The 23,105-nt window shown below is 32.9% G+C and overlaps 1 protein-coding gene across 1 annotated transcript in view; it reads right to left on the bottom strand.

Moving 5' to 3' along the window:
- The window catches only part of LOC120145962 (universal stress protein YxiE-like), a 29,167-nt gene extending 6,406 nt beyond the window's left edge, over nt 1-22,761 (bottom strand). The window contains exon 1 of the mRNA XM_039159649.1: nt 22,698-22,761. Coding sequence (XP_039015580.1) covers nt 22,698-22,761 — 64 coding nt within the window. The remainder of the gene's footprint in view (nt 1-22,697) is intronic.
- Nucleotides 22,762-23,105: the final 344 nt, after the last annotated feature.

Below are 23,105 nucleotides of genomic sequence, written 5' to 3'. Positions count from 1 at the left end.
TAAGTGAGGCTAAGGTGAGTGCATACTATATTATAGATAGTGTTTTATGGAAATAAAACTTGTGATAATTCTATTTCCTATGTTGATTCCATGAGTATATAGTTATAAGCATGTTGATGTCATGATTATTATGAGCACATGCATAAGTGATATATGTTTATATGTTATGATACATATGTTACGCGATCTATATGGACATAAGAGAACAAAACATAAGCTATATGATATAATATAAGTAGTTATATGGCCATATGATATATGATATGAGACAGAACCTATGTGATATATGAGAAATAATATGAGTTGTATGAGTATATGTATATATGATGATTTGGTTGACTATGGGAACATATGAAACATATAAATGTTAAATCCCATGTTATGTGATATGAAAGCTATGGGTATAATTGGCATGCCAAAAGTCGAGGGTTCTACAAGGTCCTTTGGGACATAAATGTGGTCATTCGGGACAATTTTATACGACACTCAATGCAAATTTATACGAGCCGTGGTGACATCATTTGTCCATAACCTCAATGCACTCACATACCTTAAGTTCTCAGTAATGTACATAGGCACGTAAAAGATATAAAAACATTAACCTTCTTATAAGATAACATGTTATTATTCATTAAATGCATGATCATATATATTATTGTTGAATAGATATATGATGATTGTGATTTGTGTTATATGCCTTACTAAGTCTGTAACTTAGCGTGTGAGTGTTTCACACGTAGGACCAAGAAACAAGAAGATCAGAGTTAGGATCTATCAAGGCAACATATTTTTACAGAAGATCAGATCAGAAGTGATTCAAACAGTATGTCATTTTGTTATATAAATTATGTTGGAATGTAATAAAAGTTCCAATCACATATGTTCTGATCAATTTTGTAAATATATTTATTATATCTATGTAAATTATTTCACTTTTATTTTAATGAAATTTTAAATATTTCAACAATTTTATAAGAGTAAACGTTTTGAAAAGTCAATGTGACACCTTGGATTCGTATCCGGTTCAAGTACGGGTTGGGGGTGTTACATTCAAAACATTCATTGAAACATATTACTAAAACTAGAATAATGTTGGATGGACCTTTGGTTGCGGCGGACCTCTGGTTGAATGATGTAAAGATAATACTGGATGGACTCCACAGTTCTGAGGTGGAGAAGTTGGATGGAGTGGTCTCATTGCTCCGTGGGCAAGCTAGAATATGGTGGACGAATGTCACCATGAGAATGACAAGTGACCAAGTGACATGGTATTTGTTTTTGGAAGAATTCAAACACAAGTATATTGGAGAATAGTTTGTAAAGCAGATGAAACAACAATTTATGTGTATGAAGTAGTTGAATCACATTGTGTATGAATACGAGTGCGAGTTCAATAAGTTAAGCAGTTTTGTTGCTGAACTTGTTCGACCGAGAAGGATGCATAAGAATGGTTTGTTGAGGGCTTGCGTTAGAGATTGAAAGAAATATATATTATATTGAGTCTATTATCGTTCTAGAAAGTGGTTAATCGTGCTAAAGCTCTAGAGAGAGCTCAAAATGAGAGGTTTGGAGAACAAAAAGCTCAAATGTCTAAGAGAACGGGTGCTTTCTCGAGTTCTGCACCATCAAAGAGGGGCAGAGATTCTGGTTTTCTATCTCAGGCGAGGTCTGAGTCAGTTGCATCATCTTCTAGAGGATCAAATCAGATGAGAGCCAGACATACTCTATAACATACTAAAAACTAGGCTAGTGACTAAAATAAAAAGTTGTTGAAACTTTGTGATCAATTTTGAAAAATTGAAAAGTTTAAGGACTTAATTGGAATTTCTTGGAACATGATTGAATAACAAAGTTTGGAATTGGAAAAGGCATAATGGTCATTTGACAAGAAAATAATTAAAAATTCTTTAGTGGAAGTGTTATATATACACGTGGAGCAGGGGAATGAAAAAAAAGGAAATATTCTAGAGACTCTTGGTTCAACTATTCTCTTCTTCTTCTCTTCCCGTGTAACCATGAAAAGGTAAGTTGGTCTCTAGTTAAGGTTTCTTTTCGTTTTTTAAGTTGGTTTTAATTCTAGAGATGATAGAAAAACTTAAGGAAGTTTAAAGAGAATTAGAAACTAAAAAATTTACAAGTTATAAGAGATTAAGTAAAATGAGTTTCTGAGTGAATTATTGAAAAAGAAGAAGTAAATGGATTTTGAAGTTGAATTTGACTTGTCATGAGTTGAAATAAGAGATTCAAAGTGTTAGAAATGAATTTAGAACATGTTGATAAATTGGTAAGATTTTTAGTTTCAAGTGTTCTAATGAGATATTGAATGTTTGGATGTGTTAAAGTGATATAAGATGGTTTGAGTAAGTATATTTGAATTTAATGAACCGAAAAAAGTTAGTAGAGTGGAAGTTAAGTAAGTTTTGGAAAATTTTTCGGGAAAAATAAGTAAGTCCTGGGCATGGGGTATCGGTACTGTTCATCTAGTACTGATACTTCAAAGCTAAAGGAGTATAAGTTGAGCTTAAGGTATCGATACTAAAGGAACAATATCGATACCATATGATATAATCTGATAAAATCTTTAAAAAATTATCGATACTTAAGGAGTATTATCGGTACTGGTTAAAGGGATATTGATACCAAGGGTCTAGTATCGATATAATTAACGAGTTAAAATTCCAGAATGACCAAATGGTATCGGTACCAAGAGGGGGTATCGATATCATAGAGGAGTAGTATCGGTACTATAGTGGGAGTACCGATACTATTGAGACCGAAATGTTAACTTAAGAGTTTCTTTTAGCTTAAGTTATATTGATTGGTTATAAGCGATTTGAATTTCGATATTCATATAAGTTGTATAATTGTGTAGATAACAATTGGAAGCAAGTATCTGATGAGTCAACGAGATAAGATTGAGCAAGAAAGAGATAAGTACATGACTTGGACTAACGAGGCTAAGGTGAGTGCATATTAGGTTGAAATATGACTTGATGGAAATTTGACTTGCAACAAGTCTGTTTCCGACATTTTGAGTATATGATTGTATGAGTAGAATAATGATTATGATTGTACTGTGTGAATATGCCTTGTATGCATTATTATATGTTATGTGATTTATATGAATATAAGAGAATAAAACATAAGCTATATTATATGATATAAGTTATTATAGGCATATATGATATATGATATATGATAGGACATATGTGGTTATATGAGAAATGATATTAGATATATAAATAAAGGTATATGTGATGATCTAAGTGACCATATGAGATTATATGTTTATGTAATAACATGAGAAAGTGAAATAAGTTCAATAACAGTGATTTATGTGATTATGTGAAGAAGAATATAAGCTATGTAATTATGAACTATGTGAATACAAGTATAGTATATGTGATATGTAATATATAACAATGAGCTTTGAGAATATACGAGAATGTTATATGATCTACGTGATAAGAAGTTTTGAGACTACATGTGAAATGATATAAGTTATGTGATGATTTGTGTGACTATGTGAATATGTGACAAACATAAATGATAATGCCCATGTTATGTGATATGAAAACTAGGGGTATAGTTGGCATGCCATGAGTCGAGGGTTCTATGTGGTCCTTCGGGACATATATGTACATATATGCAGTTCTTTGGGACACATATTTGGTCATTTGGAATATATATGTGGTCCTTAAGGAGAATTCTATGTGGTCTTTCGGGACATATTTGTGGTCATTCGGGACATTTCTACGTGGTCTTTCAAGACAATTTTATATGCCTCTCAATGGGAATTTATAAGAGCTGTGGTGACAACATATGTGTACAACCTCAATGTACTCACATATCTTTAGTTCTCACAAGTTTACCATGGGCTAATAAAAGAGATATCATAAATAAACTAAATATGATGTTATTTGTTTGCTTTGTGAAATTTTATTATATGATGTCTATGAGTGTTAATGACAATATTATAGGATTAAAGGGATTAATGATAATAATATATGATAATGCCAAGAATGTAGATGATGATATATGTGCATGTATGTATTTGTTACATGAAAGGGTATATGATTTTGTATGATATGATAGTATTAAATGTTCATACATTTTTAGGAGTTAAAGTTTACATTATATGTTTTATATGCCTCACAAAGTCAACGACTTAGCGTGTGAGTGTTTCACACGTAGGTTCCAAGAAGATTAAGGAGCAAAGAGGAACAAGACAGGTTAGCTTCTTCTTTCTAAAGATAAGATCGAAAAAGTATTTGAATAGTATATATTTTGTTAAAAGGAATATAGTTGGCATATAAATAAAAGATTTGAATTGTATACGTTCTGATAAGTTTTGTAAACCTTTTTTTGTTGAAATTGTATAAATTATACAATTTATTTAATAAAAGTTGAAATTTTTATTATCTTGTACAAGTATATGATTTAAAAAGTCAATGTGACACCGCAGACTCGTATCCGGGTCGGGTATGGGTTGGGGTGTTACATTTAATTGTATCAGAGCTAAGGTTTAGTCGATTCTAGGCTCAAACTGAAGTCAAGTGTGTTTTAAAAAGTATACATGCCAACAAAAAGTGGAAAAGTTCTAATCTGATAGTGTAAGAGTGTGTTGTCTAGTTAATAAGAGTTGAATTGTTAGGTTATAATAGATGTCTGACCATGAGAGCTTTCTAAAGAAAGCGGGAGGCAATATACGTGAAGGTAGTAGAGATTCATCTGCCCTGACCAGACAGGGAGAAGAGTGAATACCTCAGAGAGTGCCTGTAGAAAGAGGAAAAGGATTAGAAACACCCAAATTTAATAGTGAAATTGAGGAATGTCCTGTTGTTACGGATCATTAGTTAACTGACGTGAAGATATGGTTGAAAGGTATCCACTATTCTGAAGCAGAGAAGTTATATGAAGTAGTTTAGTTATTATGCTGACAAGTTAGAGTAGAGTGAACAGATGTTATCAAGAGAATGTTAAAAGATCAGGTGATGTGGTTATTGTTTTTAGAAAAGTTCAAGAATAAGTACATCGGTGACAAGTTTATAAGACAAATGAAGCTAGAGTTTATGAGTTTGAAACAGGGGAAATCGTACTGTGTATGAGTAAAAGTGTGGGTTTAATAAGTTGAGTGAATTTTCGAAGAGTTAATTCAGACTGAAAAGGATTTATGTGCTTGGTAATTAAGGGTTGTACCTAAATTAAAAGATTGTTATTGATTTTGAAACTATTTTTTTCAAGAAATGGTTAATCACACTAAAGCTCTAGAGAGAGAGTTCATAATGAGAGGTTTGCAGAACAAAAATTTCATATGATTAAGAGAATTCGTGCTTCATAAAGTTCAGCATCATCGAAGAGAGTAAAAAATTTTGGTTTTAAACTTCAAACTAAGTATGAATAAGCTGCATTCTCCATCAGATGATCAAATTTGATGAAAGCCAAACAAACTCAAATAATAGGGCATGGTACTGAAGATTAAATACGAAGTTTTAATAATGGTTAATTAATAAGAAGTTAAGTTAAAAATAAGTTTTGTATATTGGATTAAAAGTTCTATTAGACATTGTGTAAATTGAGGTAGAAGAAGTATTTAAATAGATTAGGTGAGTATTTGAATCTGGTACTTGATGAATCAAGTGGAGAAAAAACAAGTATAAGAAATGATAAAGAATAAGGTTTTTGTGCAAGAAGTGTTGATTAGCAAGGCTATGAAGAAAAATAATATGATCTATGTTGAAAGGATATTTTGGATTTGTGAAGGAATAAAGAGATAAGGAAATAACATGATGGAGTTTAAAGTATCATGTATGACAAGGGCTATATGAGGTGTAGATTATAAGTTGATATAGAAGTAAGAAAATTTTTAATTCTCAGTGGTAATGAGAAAGAGTTGTTATGAATTTTATATTAGAATTTATGTGAAGACTAAATTTGGACGTTTATGATGAATGGATTAAATTAGGATCCTTTATTTTAATGAGGTGAATGTTCCTTGGAAAAGTACGTAAGGTTATATGAAAAGATTGTTTGATTTTGTGAAGTATATGTTTTGATTATATCTGATGAAGGTTTAAGGTTACCTTAAAATTATGGAAACCTTTGAATAAGGTCTTAGGAATTCGAATTCACTGTAACGTTTATCTCCATGCATAGACAGATAGTTATATTAAACAGATTATGCTGGTATTACAAAGGTTATGTAAATTTGGGTGGATTAGAGTTTAAAAGATCAGAAGAAAAATGCTAGAAGAAGTTAGCTAAGTGTAACATGTATTGGTTCAAGGTTGTGTTTCTTAGCCATGTAAGTGTAATCAAAGAGATAAGGATTTATTTATAGGTATGAAGGAAGTTTTAAATACAATTCAAAGATTATATTTCTTTTGATTAAATTGTTAAAGATAAGAGTGTTACATTTTAGATGATAAAAAGAATACGAGTATTGTAATTCGGATGAAGATGGTACAAGAACAAAAGTTTGGTTGATATTGCAAATCAATTAGAGATTGATAAAGGAAATCAATGGGTTTGTGATCTTGAGTGATAAGAATTGAGGTTATTATCTACATGATAAGTGACATGATATGGATGTATAAAGGAATAAAAGGCAAGTTTATTAACGGTAACACAAAAGATTAAATTGAGGAGGCAACATGAGAAAATTAAAATATATGTGTAGAAAGTATCCTCATCTATATGTGCAGTGAAAATTCGAGGATGAATTTTCTTAAAGGGGGGAGAGTTGTAACATCCCAAAAACTAGGCTAATGACTAAAATAAAAGTTGTTGAAACTTTGTGATCAATTTTAGAAAATTGAAAGTTTAGGGACTTAATTAGAATTTTTTGGAACATGATTGAATAAAAAAGTTTAGAATTGGAAAGGGTATAATGGTCATTTGACAAGGAAATAATTAAAAATTCTATAGTAGATGTATTATATATATACGTGGAGAAGGGGAAGAAAAAGAGAAGGAAAAATATGGAGACTCTTGGTTCATCTATTCCCTTATTCTTATCTTCCCGTGTAACCATGAATAAGAAAAGTTGGTCTCCAGTTAAGGTTTTCTTTCACTTTTAAGTTGGGTTTAATTATAGAGATGATAGAAAAGCATAAGAAGGTTTAAAGAGACTTAGAATCTAAAAGATTTACAAGTTATGAGAGATTAAGTAAAACAAGTTTCTAAGTGAATTGTTGAAAAATGAGTAAATGGATTTTGAATTTGAATTTGACTTGTTATGAGTTGAAATAAGAGATTCAAAGTGTTAGAAATGAATTTGGAACATGTTGATAAATTGGTAAGATTTTTAGTTTCAAATGTTCTAATGAGATATTAAATGTTTGGATGTGTTAAAGTGATATAAGATGGTTTGAGTAAGTATATTTGAATTTAATGAATCAAAAGAAGTTAGTAGAGTGGAATTTAAGTAAGTTTTAGAAAATTTTCAGGTAAAATAAGTAAGTTCTGGGCATGGGGTATCGGTATTGTTCATCCAATACTGATACTTCAAAGCTATAGGAGTATAAGTTTAGCTTAGGGCATCAATACTGAAAGAATAATATCGATGCCATATGATATAATCTGTAAAATCTTTAAAGAAATATCGATACTTAAGGAGTATTATCGATACTGGTTAAAGGGGGTATCGATACCAAGGGTTTAGTATCGATACCATTAACAAGTTAAAATTCCATAATGACCAAATGGTATCGATACCTAGAAGGGTTATTGATACCATAGAAGAGTAGTATCGGTACTATAGTGGGAGTACCGATACTATTGAGACTGAAATCTTAAATTAAGAGTTTCTTTCAGCTTAAGTAATATTGATTGGTTATAAGCGATTTGAATTCCAATATTCGTATAAGTTGTATAATTATGTAGATAACGATCGAAACCAAGTATCTGATGAGTCAACGAGATAAGATCGAGCAAGAAAGAGATAAGGTGATTTATGTGAATATATGACTTGATGGAAATTTGACTTGCAAAAAGTATGTTTCCGACATTTTGAGTATATGATTGTATGAGTAGATTACTTATTATGATTGTATTGTGTGAATATGCCTTGTATTCATTATATGTTATGTGATTTATGTGAATATAAGAGAATAAAACATAAGCTATATTACATGATACAAGTTATTATAGGCATATATGATATATGATAAGACATATTTGGTTGTATGAGAAAGTGAAATAAGTTAAATGACAGTGATTTTTGTGATTGTGTGAAGAAGAATATAAGATATGTAATTATGAACTATGTGAATACAAGTATATGTGATATGCAATATATGAAAATGATCTATGAGAATATTGGAGAATGTTATATAATCTACGTGATAAGAAGTTATGAGACTATATGTGAAATGATATAAGTTATGTGATGATTTGTGTGACTATGTGAATATGTGACAAACATAAATGATAATGCCCATGTTATGTGATATGAGAGCTAGAGGTATAGTTGGCATGCCAAGAGTCGAGGGTTCTATGTGGTCCTTGAGGACATATATGTAATCCTTTGGAACATATATGCGGTTCTTCGGGACACATATTTGGTCCTTTGGAATATATATGTGGTCTTTCGGGACATATACGTGGTCCTTCGGGACATTTCTACGTGGTCCTTCAGGACAATTTTATATCCCCCTCAGTGGGAATTTATAAGAGCTGTGGTGACAACATATATGCACAACCTCAATGTACTCACATATCTTTAGGTCTCACAAGTGTACCACGGGCTAATAAAAGAGATAACATGAATAAACTAAATATGATGTTATGTGTTTGAGTTGTCAAATTGTATTATATGATGTGTATGTGTCTTAAGGACAAGATTATAGGATTAAAGGGATTAATGATAATAATATATGATAATGCTAAGAATGTAGATAACGATATATATGCATGTGTGTATTTGTTACATAAAAGGGTATATGGTTTTGTATGATATGATAGTATTAAATGTTCATATATTGTTAGGAGTTAAAGCTTACATTATATGTTTTATATGCCTTACCAAGTCAACGACTTAGCGTGTGAGTGTTTCACATTAGGTTCCGAGAAGATTAAAGAGTAAAGAGGAACAAGACAAGTTAGCTTCTCCTTTCCAAATATCAGATCAAAAAATTATTTGAATAGTATGTATTTTGTTAGAAGGAATATAATTGGCATGTTAATAAAAGATTTGAATTGTATATGCTCTGATAAGTTTTGTAAACCTTTTTGGTTGAAATTGTATAAATTATGCAGTTTATTTAATAAATGTTGAAATTTTCATTATCTTGCACAAGTATATGATTTGAAAAGTCAATGTGACACCTCAGACTCATATCTGGGTTGGGTACGGGTTGGGGTGTTACAGACTCAATCTGTAGGGTCTGGAATTGGGAGATCTAATCAGGGTCAAGCTAGACAGTACCAGCTATGTGGAGGAAGCCATACCAGAGTATGTCGAATAATCTCTAGAGCTTGTTTTCATTACGGGGACACCAGACATTTTATCTGGGATTGCCCAATGATGGCTGGAGAGCCTGCACAGTCGGATCAATCTGCTTCAGCATCCTTGAGAGGACGAGGTAGAGGTAGAGGAAGGAATCAACCTAAATCCTCTACTCAACAGGAAGTACGCTCAACTTCCTGAGTATATAACATAAAGACGAGCGAAGAATGTGATGATCCAAAGATAATTACAAGTACTTTCCAGTTGTATGATAAATATGTGTTGGTATTGATGGATTCGAGTTTCACTTATTCATACATTAGTAGTAAATTGGTGAAAGAGTTGAGAATTCAACTAGAAGCAACCAGTAGTGATGTGATAGCTACAAACCCATTAGGGCACAGTGCTCGGGTAAATCGAGTGTGTCGAGGGTGTCTCATCAGGATTCAGGGAATTGAATTCCCTACTTATCTGATGGAATTACCCTTTGAAAAATTTGAAGTGATATTGGGAATGGACTGGTTATATCATTATTATGCCAATGTTGATTGTTGATTGTAGATTGAAAAGAATAACTTTGATTAGTTCTGATGGAGTAGAAGTGATTGTGATCAGTAAAAGATGGGATCTGTTAGCAAACGTAATATCAGCAATGGCAGCAAAGATGTTATTGTTATAAGGATGTCAGAGTTTCATTGCTAATGTGATAGATACCAGAGCCAAGGAGAAAGGGATTGAATAGATCCCCATAGTAAGAGAGTTCCCCGATGTCTTTCCTACAGAGTTGTCAGGATTACCTCCAGATAGAGAGGTAGAATTTCAAATTGAAGTAATGCCTAGAACAGTGCCGATTGCAATGACACCTTATCAAATGACACCCAAAGAGTTGATTGAATTAAATATTTAGTTACAAGAATTATTGGACAAAGGATTTATCAGACCAAGTGTGTCACCTTGGGGACCTCTGAAATTATTTGTAAATAAGAAGTATGGTTCAATGCGTCTCTGCATAGAATATATATAGCTCAACAAGATGACCATAAATAATAAATATCCTTTCCCTAGAATCGATGATTTGTTTGATCAGTTGAAGGGGGCTTCAGTTTTCTCTAAGATTGATTTGCGGTATGGATATCACCAGTTGAAGATTCAGGAGAAAGATATTCTGAAAACGGTTTAGAACGAGATATGGTCACTATGAGTTTATTGTTATGCCATTTGGGGCAACGAATGCACCTGCTACTTTTATGGATCTTATGAATAGAATGTTTCAACCTTATCTGGACCAGTTTGTAGTTGTTTTCATTGACGACATACTGGTGTATTCGAAGTTTAATGAAGAGCACAATGCACATCTGAGCATAGTTTTGCAAACTCTACGTGATAAGAAACTATATGCCAAACTGTCTAAGTGCGAGTTTTGGTTAAATGAAGTGGCATTTCTAGGAAATTTGATTTATGCAGAGGGAATTTGGGTTGATCCACAATAGATAAAAGCCATTGTAGAATAAGAAGTTCTAAAGAATGTGTCTGAAGTTCAGAGTTTTCTGAGACTTACGAGTTATTATCGAATGCTTGTTAAGAACTTATCGATGATAGCTTTGCCTTTGACTAAATTTATGAGGAAAAATGTAACGTTTTCTTGGACTTTCAAGTGTCAAAAGAGTTTTGAAACATTAAAGAGAATTTTTACAGAAGCTCCAATGTTGGTCCAACCCGAATCTGGTAAGAACTATGTGGTTTACAATGACATGTCCCATAATGGCTTGGGATGTGTATTGATGCAAGAAAGGAGAGTGGTAGCTTATGCCTCTAGACAATTGAAACCACATGAGAAGAACTATCCGATGCATGATTTGGAATTGGCTGCAGTAGTGTTCGCTCTCAAGATTTGGCATCACTACTTATACGGGGAACGTTGCTATCTCTATACGGATCATAAGAGCTTAAAATATCTGATGACTTAGAAAGAATTAAATTTAAGGCAAAAAAGATGGGTTGAATTTCTAAAGGATTATGATATGATAATTGATTTCCATCTCGAAAAAACAAATATAGTAGTTGATGCCTTAAGTCGAAAGACGTTTGTAGCCTTACGAGCTTTAGATGCGCAAACCAAAGATGAAAAGTGCTTGAAGAGATTGAAGCAAGTAAAAAATGAAGAAAATAAAGATTTTGAGATTAAATTTGAAAGGAATTTATATTATCGATGGAGACTGGTAATTCCAGATGATGAGGAATTGAAGAGTGATTTGTTGCCAGGAGCTCACTGTAATCTGTTGACAACGCGCCCTGGTGGAAACAAGATGTATATGGATATCAAGAGTCGGTATTGGTGGCCGGGAATAAAAAGAAGTATCACATAATTTATGTCTAAATGTTTGACATGTCAACAAGTCAAAGCCGAGCATGAAGTTCCTTCAGGATTATTGCAACCACTTTTCATTCCTCAGTAGAAGTGGGAGAATGTGACAATGGATTTTGTAACAGGGTTACCCCTGACTCTAAATAAAAGAGATTCGATTTGGATAGTAGTGTATCGATTAACCAAGTTAGCACATTTCATTCCGATTCAAACTGGTTTCTCCATGGAAAAGTATGTTGAGCTATACATTAGAAAGATTATTCGATTTCATGGCGTACCTATTTCGTTAGTTTCTGACCGAGATCCTTGATTCACATCGAGATTTTGGAAATCTTTACATGGAGCGTTAGGAACTCGACTGAACTTTAGCACATCCTTTTACCCTCAGACGGATGGACAATTCGAGCAGACTATCCAAATTCTGGAGGACATGTTACAAGCTTGTGTAATAGAGTTCAAAGGATCTTGGGAGAAGTATTTACCACTTGCTGAATTTGCTTACAACAATAGCTACCAATCAAGCATCAATATGGCTCCTTATGAGGCTTTATATGGGAGAAAGTTCCATATTCCCTTGAATTGGTACGAGCTTAAAGATCGGGAAGTTCATGGTCCCGAATTGATCAAGGAAGTAGAGGAGAAAATTCAAATAATTCAGAACAATCTCAAACTGAGATCCGATAGACAAAAGTCGTATGCTGATCTTATGAGAAAAAAGATTGAATTTCAAGTTAGAGATAAAGTATTCCTGAAAGTGTCTTATTGGAATAAGGTGATAAGGTTTGGACGAAAAATGAAAACTTAGCGTATCAGTTAGCCTTGCCACTGGAAATGGAAAAGATTCATAATGTTTTTCATGCTTCCATGCTTCGGAGATATAGATCTGATCCCTCTCATATCGTTACACCAGAAGTTATAGAAGTTCAAACTGATTTGACCTATGAGGAGGAATCACAAAGTAGAGGCAACAACGTGGGAACGTGAAGAGGATATGCATAATAAGTACCACCATCTATTTGTGCAGTGAAAATTCGAGGACAAATATTTTTAAAAGGGGAGATTTGTAACATCTCAAACATCGGGTTAGTGACCAAATTATAAAATTTTAGAATTTAGTGACCAAATTAGATAAATTGAAAAGTTTAGGAACTTAAGTAGAATATCTTTGTATAGGACTGAATTGCAAAGAATGATTAATGGAAGGGTAAAATGGTCTTTTGACAAGTAAGTGAATTAAAAATTAATTGTGGTTATCTTATAAACCACGTGGAGCACGTGGGAGGGAAAAACAAAGAATTCCATAGAACTGTCTACCTTTCTTCCTCATTCAGTCCTAAATCCCATTTGACAAGGTGAGTTTCATATCAGCTTTTTATTTATTGAAATTAAGCTTGGTTTAGATTCTTTAGGTAATACTTAAGCTTAAGGAAAACTTAAGTTCTCTTAAAACTAACAGATGAGGAAGTTATGGAGGATTTAAAATAAAAGGTTGTTAAGAGAAATTGTGGAAAGGAGTTAGTAAATGAGTTTTTGAGATTAAATTTGACTTTTCATCAGTTAGAATAAGAAGTACAAAGTGTTAGAAATGAATTACAATATGTTGGAAATTTAGTAAGATTCTTGGTCTCAAAATATATAATGAGATTTTTGAAGATGATGATGTGTTATATGGATATAAGATGATTTGAGTAAGTGTAGTCAAGTTTAATGGCATGAAAGGAGTTCAAAATGGAAGGTTTAAGTAGGTAATGGTAAATTTTCTGGTTAAAGGAGTGAATTCTAGGCAAGGGGTATTGGTATTGTTCATCCAGTACCGATACTTCAAAGAGGAATGGATGATATCTAGGATAAGGGTATCGATACTGCATGAACAATATCGATACCATAAGCTAAAAGTTGATAATTTATTCAAGGGGTATCGATACTGAAGAGTTAGTATCGATAGCAATAGTACCGATACCATTATGCAAGTACCGATACCATTTTTAGAAGGGAATTTCATAGTCAAGAAAGGGTATCGATACCAAAGCATAGTATCGATACCACAGTAAAGGAAGTATATGTACTGTATCTTGGGTACTGATACTACTCAAAGTAAAAATGTGAACTAAGTACTTCTTTTAGTTTATATTATTAAGGTTATAGTTATAATGCTTAGAATTCTAATTTTCATATCAAATGTATAATTGTGTAGTTATCGAACATAAGCAAGTTTTGAAATAGTCGAAGAGTTAAGACCGATTGAGAGAGAGGGAAAATGAGTTATAGGAGTTAATTGGACTAAGTGAGGCTAAGGTGAGTGCATACTATATTATAGGTAGTGTTTTATGGAAATAAAACTTGTGATAAGTCTATTTCCTATGTTGATTTCATGAGTATATAGTTTATAAGCATGTTGATGTCATGATTATTATGAGTACATGCATAAATGATATATGTTTATATGTTATGATACATATGTTACGTGATCTATGTGAACATAAAAGAACAAAAATAAGCTATATGATATAATATAAGTAGTTATATGCCTATGTGATATATGATATGAAACAGAACCTTTGTGATATATGAGAAATGATATGTGTTATATGAGTATATGTATATATTATGATTTTGTTGACTATGGTTTATATGAAATATATAAATTTTAAAGCCCATTGTAACACCCCCAACCCGTACCCGACTCAGATACAAGTCCGAGATGTCACATTGACTTCTTAAAACCATATTTTAATAAAATAACTGAACATTTAGACTTATATTAAGAAAATAAGATGATATACATAGGTTTATACAAAAACAAAATTCCCAAAATACTCAGAGCATATACAACTTAAACATTTGATTACATGCCAACATTAATTCACATAACAAAATGACATACTATTTAAGTTGCTTATGATCTAATAGTTGTAGGAGTAATGATGTCCCAGCTACCTAACTTTGCTTGTCAACATTCCCATATCCTACGTGTTAAACACTTACACACTAAGTCATTGACTTAGTGAGGCATAATAATAATAATAAAAATAAAATATAATAAAAAGGACATAATGAAATGAAATGTAATGAAATCACATATTTAATCCATGCAAGTTACATAACCATGTATCTTACCCATAATCTTATCAAATTAACCATCTTGAATTCATATTAATAAGTTCACTAGCCCATGATACACTATTGAGAACCTAAGGTATACGAGTACAATGAGGTTGTGCACTATACTGTCACTACAGCTCGTATAAATGCACCGAAGTGCCACGTAGATTTGCACCAAAGTGTCGCATAGAAATGCACTGAAGTGCCCGATAACATGTCCCTAAGGACCACATAGAAATTCCTTAAAAATCATATATACATATGCCAAGGATCAAGTATGTGTCTCAAAAGACCTCATACATGTTCCAAAGAATACATATATGTGCCAAAGGACAACGTAGACCCTCTACTCTTGGCATGCCAACTATACCTACAGTTCTCATCTATATAACATGGGTTTTTCACCGCATAGGGTATCTCATAGACATATAATTTCTTACCTTTATCCCATAACTTATGTAACTTTTCATGCATATTCATTTAAACATGTCACCTAATGCATATGGTATGAATTCATATCATGTATCATAATATAAAATGAATCATTTACTAAGGTATTGAATCTAGACTTATCACAAGTCTAAAGTTTGATATATTATTATAATCATGCTATGCTTATGCACTCACCTAGATCTTTTTGCCTTTCCCTCGATCGCTCTTACTTGCAAATGGTCCCCGGAACTCGTGTAGGCTCAGTATCTACGAAAATATAATTTTTAAGACAATTATCAGATGCGTAAACCTTATAAGTCAATACTAATAACTTAAGCTAATTTAATAAACCAAAACTCATTTTTCCCTTTAGGAGGGTATCGATACACTACGAGTGTATCGGTACCCAAATTTCTTTCGAAATTCATAGGTATCGATACCTACTTGTGTGTATCGATACACAAGTATCGATACACTCCTCAATATATCGATACACCATGAAGATATTCTTCAAAATTGGTCTTAGTGTATCGGTACCTATTCATAGTGTATCGATACACCCTGCTTAGTACAAACTTTTTTCACCCGAAAATTCATCATGTAACACCCATAACCCGTTTAATTATACCTATACAGATTATAGATGTCACTCGAATTTACGAAAACCATTTTCAATTCAAAATCGATTTTAAAATTTATTTTCTTAAAATGATAAATGATATTATAAAAATTATCATATCATATTAATTAATATTTGATTATAACAAGTTTAAAACAAAAGATTTTTTTATGAATAGTGATGAACACTACCGAGAACAGTGAAGAATAATACATGTGAACAGTGAACAGTATACCGATGCACTGCTACAGTAACATGAACAGTGCATCGATGAACCAAAATTTCGAATTAAATTTGTGCATCGATGCACTGCTACAGTGACTACTACAGTAATCCCAGCATTATTTATAAAACTCATAAAATTACCATTTTGTTTCCAAATTTGTTCAACAAAGTAAATAAAACATTAATAATTACATGCCACTAATAAAGTCAACATTACATCTGAGAATGTCTTACTGATATAGAAATATACTTCTTGATGCTTGATGTCTCCTGGAACTCTTTATTCCTCTACTGGCTTTTTACCTATGCGTGAAAATCATCACATGCTAAGTATAAACTTAGTGAGGCAATTTCCATAAACTGTGCAATACAAATCATGTGTGAAATTTAATATCATTTTTAAAGGTCCAAAATCAAAACAACATAATATAATAAAATTATTTTATCCACAACTATTGCCCATAATTCTCAATCTATGAGGAACCCAATATAGGAGTCAAATAGTGCACAAAAGTGCTGAGGTCGAGCTTCGCTCACCTAATAATGCACCGTAGTGCTGAGGTTGGGTTTTATCCACCTAACTTGTACTATATATCTTGTTTGACACTATAGTACTACTTAATTCTGCAGTTGCTAGACTCTATGACATGGCATTAATACCACTGAACCTCAATAACATATTTGGGCATATGGTCATCAATTAAATCATCCATGGAAACGTATAACCATGTATAAACATTAAGGCAGTTCATACCCAAAATAACTTCCATATCAAATCTCATGTTGATAAAACAAGGTCGACTTATCGCAAGTCTTCCATATGATGTATAAAACATCTATGTACACGATGTATAAAAAATCTATGTACCATGACATGCATGTATTGCACTCACCTTGACACTTTATATAATCCACAATATGTATGCCTCACTAATTGTTCACAATAGACCCTTTATTTGACTTGCTTCAATCACAAATCAATCACAATTTGTATAAAATCACAAATTCATAACAATATTTATGTTAGTATTATACTAACATAACACATTTCCCCAAAAAAAATCCATAATATACTTGGAACTCATTTTCCACCAAATCTTTAACACTTAATAATTCATTTTTAACATTGGAACCAACTTTTCCAATTTACACAAAATGGTCCTTCACCATTTTATCACATATAACACTCATTTAAAATCCCAATCAACAATTTCCAACATAGTACATCAATTATACAATACTTATACAAGAACCTCTCAATTTTCCAAAATTTACGAATTGATCTCCAACTTCTCAAAAATTATGAAATGGTCCTTAATTTTTTTTCTAAGACTTGTAGAATACTTCCTTCATCATTTCCAACCCATATATAATTTTTCCATAATTTTTCTCCCTCAAATAATCCATGGCCAAAACTTAAAGAACGAGTTCTAGAAAAATTAAACATGTTCTAATCATCATACATGCTTAAATATGAATCTACTACCTCACAAACATCCATATTCATCATCAATTTCGAAATCCCTTATATGAACACAAACCCTTAAATTTGGGATCTTTGAACACCAACAATATTACCATACAATATTGGTACCAAAAGATAGAGTTTTTCGCGTATAACGATTTTCTATTTACAACTTACTCAAAATCCTAAGTAAATTACTTGAAAATTGAGTTGAAGCTTTCTCTTACCTTTGAAGAAGCCCACGTCTGGTTGGAGAAGAAGATAAAAAATTTGGGTGAAATGTTGGGTTCATTTCATCTTATTTTACACTACATTCCACTATAAATGAATCTAATATTCATTTAATTGGGATATAACCAAAGCACCCTCAATGAATCTTCTTATTCATCATAAAACCATGACAACTCATCCTTATCATATTTCAAAGTCAAAGTTGAATTATTTTGACTTTAATTTCCAAAATTTCCCATGAAATTTCAAAACTTTCATTTTAGTCACTAAATTCCACTGTTTCGATTAAATCTGAAAAAATTGCACATTTCCAGACCAAATTTCTCTGATCCAAAATATTAAAATAATATTTCCAACCATTTTATAACATCCTTGAAATTTTTGTAAAATTCCAAGTCAATATGAAATTTTTCCTTACCGGTTTTAACCCTTTCTAATTTTTCTTTACTAAAATTCCAAATCCAAAATATAATTTCCATAAAACCCCACTCTCAAGAGTAAACTATCTATTTATGGAATAAAATTCTTTTTAGGAACTTTATCACTTAATTCCCTAAAATTTCTTTCAAATTTTTACTTTGACCATCAAACTTTCAAAAGTTACATTTTGGTCATTACCAAAATTTGGGGTATTACACATCAACTCTTCACTAAATTACATAACATAAAGCTCCTTTCATACAATTAAACTCAACAACAACTATTTTAACTAACTTCTATCATTCTAACAACTTATAATCTACCATATCTCATCTTAATTCTTAAAGCTAAGAATCTTACCAAATTTTCCATGTTATCCAAACTTAATTCTAACACTTATAACTTCTTATTCTCATATATGAGAAGTCCAATTCAACATCTAAATTCATTTAAATCCTCTTATTCAAATTTTCACCTAAATGCTTCATATCTTCAATTCTCCATAACTTGTTATTCTTTGGATGTTAAACTACTTTAAATCTTCCTTTATGTTTCCTAATCTTCTAAGAATTCATAGCATATCAAATTTTACAAGAATTATTCAACTAGAGGAATCCTTACCTTAGCTCAGAATGCTTCACGTTTGGAGAAGGAAAGGTTGAAGAAGAATTGTCTCGAAACATTTGTTTCCACATATGCTCCACGTGGATAATAAATAATTCCCACAAATATTAATTTATTCCAAAGCTCAAATGACTCATTGCCCTTTCAATTCCTCCTTCTGTGCTAAACCATCCTACATAAAAAATTTCAATCAAGTCCTTGAACTTTTTCCATTTATCTAATTTAGTCATTAAATTTTAAAATCTCATAATTTGATCACTAACCCGGTATTGAGGATGTTATAAATCTCCCCCTTAAGAAAATTCATCCTCAAATTTTCATTATAGGAACAAATGAGGGTATTATTGTCTCATATCCTCTTCACGTTCCCACGTGGTTTCCTCTACTTTGTGATTCCTCCATAGAACTTTAACCAATTTGAACCGCTTTATTTCTTAATTACTTTACTTAATGAGCTAATATTTGCACTGGTTCTTCTTCATAGGTCAGATCAGGTTGAACTTCTATTTGCTATGGTGCCACAATATGAGAGGGTTCTAACCTATACCTCCTCAACATGGACACATGGAAGAAGTTATGAATTTTCTCCATTTTCGGTGGCAAAGATAACTGATATGCTACTGATCCTATTCGTTTAACAACCTTATATGGCCCGATGAATCTCAGACTCAATTTTCTTTTCTGACCAAACTGTAATACTTTCTTCTAGTGAGATACTTTAAGGAAAACTTTATCTCTAACTTCAAATTCAATCTCTTTTCATTTAAGATAAGAATAGGACTTTTGCCAATCAAATGTCACTTTGAGGTTATACTGAATTTCCCGAACTTTCTCTTCCACATCTTGAATCAAATCCAGACCAAGAACGCTTCAATCTTTGAGCTCATACCATTTCAATGGAGTACGACGTTTCCTCCCATATAACGCCTCATAAGGTGCAATCTTGATACTAAAATGGTAAATATTGTTGTAAGCAAATTCTGCCAATGGTAGATACTTCTCCCACCACCCTTTGAACTCAATTATACATGCTCTTAACATATCTACCAAGATTTGAATTGTCCTCTCTGATTGCCCATCAGTCTGAGGGTGAAAGGCCGTACTAAAATTTAAGCGATTCCTCAACGCTCCATGCAAGGATTTCCATAATCTCGAAGTAAATCAAGGGTCTCGGTCAGAGACTATGGAAATAGGCACTCCATGCAATCTAATAATTTCTCTAATATATAATTCTGTATACTTTTCCATAGAGAAATCAGTCCTGACGGGAAGGAAATGTGCTGACTTGGTCAATCCATCAACAATTACCTAGATTGAATCTCTTTTGTTCAAAGTCAAAGGTAACCCCGAAACAAAATTCATCGTCACATTTTCCCACTTCCATTGAGGAATGGAAAATGGTTGCAATAATCCTGACGGAACTTGATGCTCGACTTTGATTTGTTGACATACCAAACACTTAGACACGAATTCAATGATACTTCTTTTCATCCCTGGCCACCAATACCGATCCTTCAAATCCATGTACATCTTAGTTCCACCCAGGTGTATCGTCAATGGACTGCAATGAGCCTCTATCAATAAATCTTTCTTCAACTCCTCATCGTCGGGTATCACAATTATTCCTTTATAATATAAATTCTCATCCGACTTAACCTTAAAATCTTTAATTTCTCCATTTTTCACTTGCTCTACTCTTTTCAAACACCATTCATCTTTACTTTGTAATTCTCCAATTCGATCCAACCATGCTGGTTTAAGCTTTAACTCTGTACATAGATCACCATCTTCAGTCAAAGATAACCTTGCATCCATAGCTCATAAGGCTGCAAACGTATTCCTACTCAAAGCATATGCTACCACGTTAGCCTTTCCAGGATGAAAACCAATGACGACGTCATAATCCTTTAAGAACTCTACCCATCTTCTCTGCCTCAAATTAAGTACTTTCTGAGACATCAGATATTTCAAGCTCTTATGATCGGTATAAAGTAACAACGCTCTTCGTACAGATAGTGATGCCAAATCTTGAAACCAAACACCACTACAACCATTTTTAAAACATGAGTGGGGTAATTCTTTTCATGGGGTTTCAATTATCTCGATGCATACGCGACCACTTTCCCTCTTACGTTAATACACACCCCAATCCATTATGGGATACGTCACTGTACACTACAAATTCTTTCCAGATTCAGGTTGAACCAACACGGGAGCTTTTGTCAAAATTCTATTTAAAGCTTCAAAACTCTCTTGACATTCAGGAGTCCAAACAAACGGTATATTCTTTCTCATCAACTTGGTTAAAGGTAAAACTATCATCAAATTTTTTTAACAAATCTTCGATAATAGCCCACAAGTCCAAGGAAACTCTGAACTTCTGATACATTCTTTAAACTTCCCAATCCATAATAGCCTTTATCTTGTGACGGTCCACCCGAATTCCATCTGCAGAAATAACATGCCCAAGGGAAATCACTTCATTAAGCCAAAACTCACATTTGGACAATTTGGCATAAAGCTTCTTATCTTTGAGAATTTACAAGACTATCCTTAGATATGTACTATGCTCTTCATTGGATTTCGAGTACACCAGTATATCATCGATAAATACCACTACAAATTGGTCCAAATAAGGTTGAAATATCCTATTCATGATATCCATGAAAGCAGCAGGTGCATTCGTTACTCCAAATGGTATGATGATAAACTCATAGTGACTATATCTCGTTCTAAAAACTGTCTTCGAAATGTCTTTCTCCTGAATCTTCAATTGATGATAACTAGAACATAAGTCAATCTTCGAGAATACCAAAGCTCCCTTTAACTGATCAAACAAGTTGTCAATTCGGGGGAGGGGATACTTATTTTTTATGGCCATCTTATTAAGTTATCAATAATCAATGCAGAGACGATTGAACCATCATTATTTTTAACAAATAATATTGGAGCTCCCCAAGGCGACTGACTGTGTCGAATAAATCCTTTCTCTAGAAACTCTTGCAATTGATTCTTTAACTCTTGTAGTTCTTTCGGAGCCATCCGATAAGGTGCCATTGCAATCGAAGTTGTTCCCGACATTACTTCTATTTGAACTTCTACCTCTCTATCTGGAGGTAATCCCGGTAACTCCGCAGGGAAAACATCAAGAAATTCTCTTACTATCGGAATCTCATTTAACCCTTTTTCTTTAACTCTTGCATCTACCACATTTGCAAGAAAACCCTGAAATCCTTATAGCATCAACTTCTTTGTAGACATCGCTGATATTAGATTTGCTAAAGGATTAAACCTTTCACTGATCACGTTTACTTTTATTCCTTCTGGACTCTTCAGAGTTATCTTTTTTCAATCTACAATCGACATTCCCATAATAACGAAACAACCAATCCATCCCCATAATCACTTCGAACTCAACAAAGGGTAGTTCTATCAGATTAATATGGAATTCAATTTCCTGAATCTTTATGGGACGCCCCTTACAGACCTTATTTACCTGAGCACTATACCTTAAAGGATTAGTTACTATCACCTCATTACTCGTAGATTCTAATGGAATTCTCAATTTCTTTACTAATTTACTGGTAATATAAGAATAAGTGGAACCCGGATCAATCAATACCAGTACTAATTTTATTAAAGAGCTAGAAAATACCTGCTATAATATTGGGATCATCATGGTCTTCACTTGTCTTTAGATTGTATACCCATGTAGTTGAGCAGACTTCAGGTTGTGCAGAGTATTCTTACTAGTTCCTCCCTATACCTCTTCCTCGTCCTCTCTGCGAGGCAGAAACATTCCTCTCAGATGGTGCAGGCTCACCAATCATTAATGGGCAATCCCAGATAAAATGTCTGGTATCATCTTATCGAAAACAAGCTCCAGAAGCCATCTGACATGTCCCAAAATGATTATTTCCGCAATGCTGACACTGTCTTGCTTGACCTTGATTGGATCTCCCAGCACCGGATCCCACTGATTCCGTCTGTCTAGCTCTCGCCTGACTTGCTCCTCTAGCAGAGGATTTAATAGATTCAGATCTAGCTTGAGGTATGAATCACAAATCTCTTCCTCTTTTCGGTGGTGCTGAGCTTGAAGAAGCTCATGTTCTCTTTGAAGTCTGAACTCTTTATTCCCCAAATCTTTCTATCTGAACTCTCTCAAGAGCTTTAG

Source organism: Hibiscus syriacus, unplaced genomic scaffold (assembly GCF_006381635.1).
Source record: "Hibiscus syriacus cultivar Baekdansim isolate YM2019G1 unplaced genomic scaffold, ASM638163v2 tig00110895_pilon, whole genome shotgun sequence".
Classification (NCBI taxonomy): domain Eukaryota; kingdom Viridiplantae; phylum Streptophyta; class Magnoliopsida; order Malvales; family Malvaceae; genus Hibiscus; species Hibiscus syriacus.
Note: the sequence above shows the minus strand (reverse complement) of the source record. Positions and strands in the feature narration are given on the sequence as shown.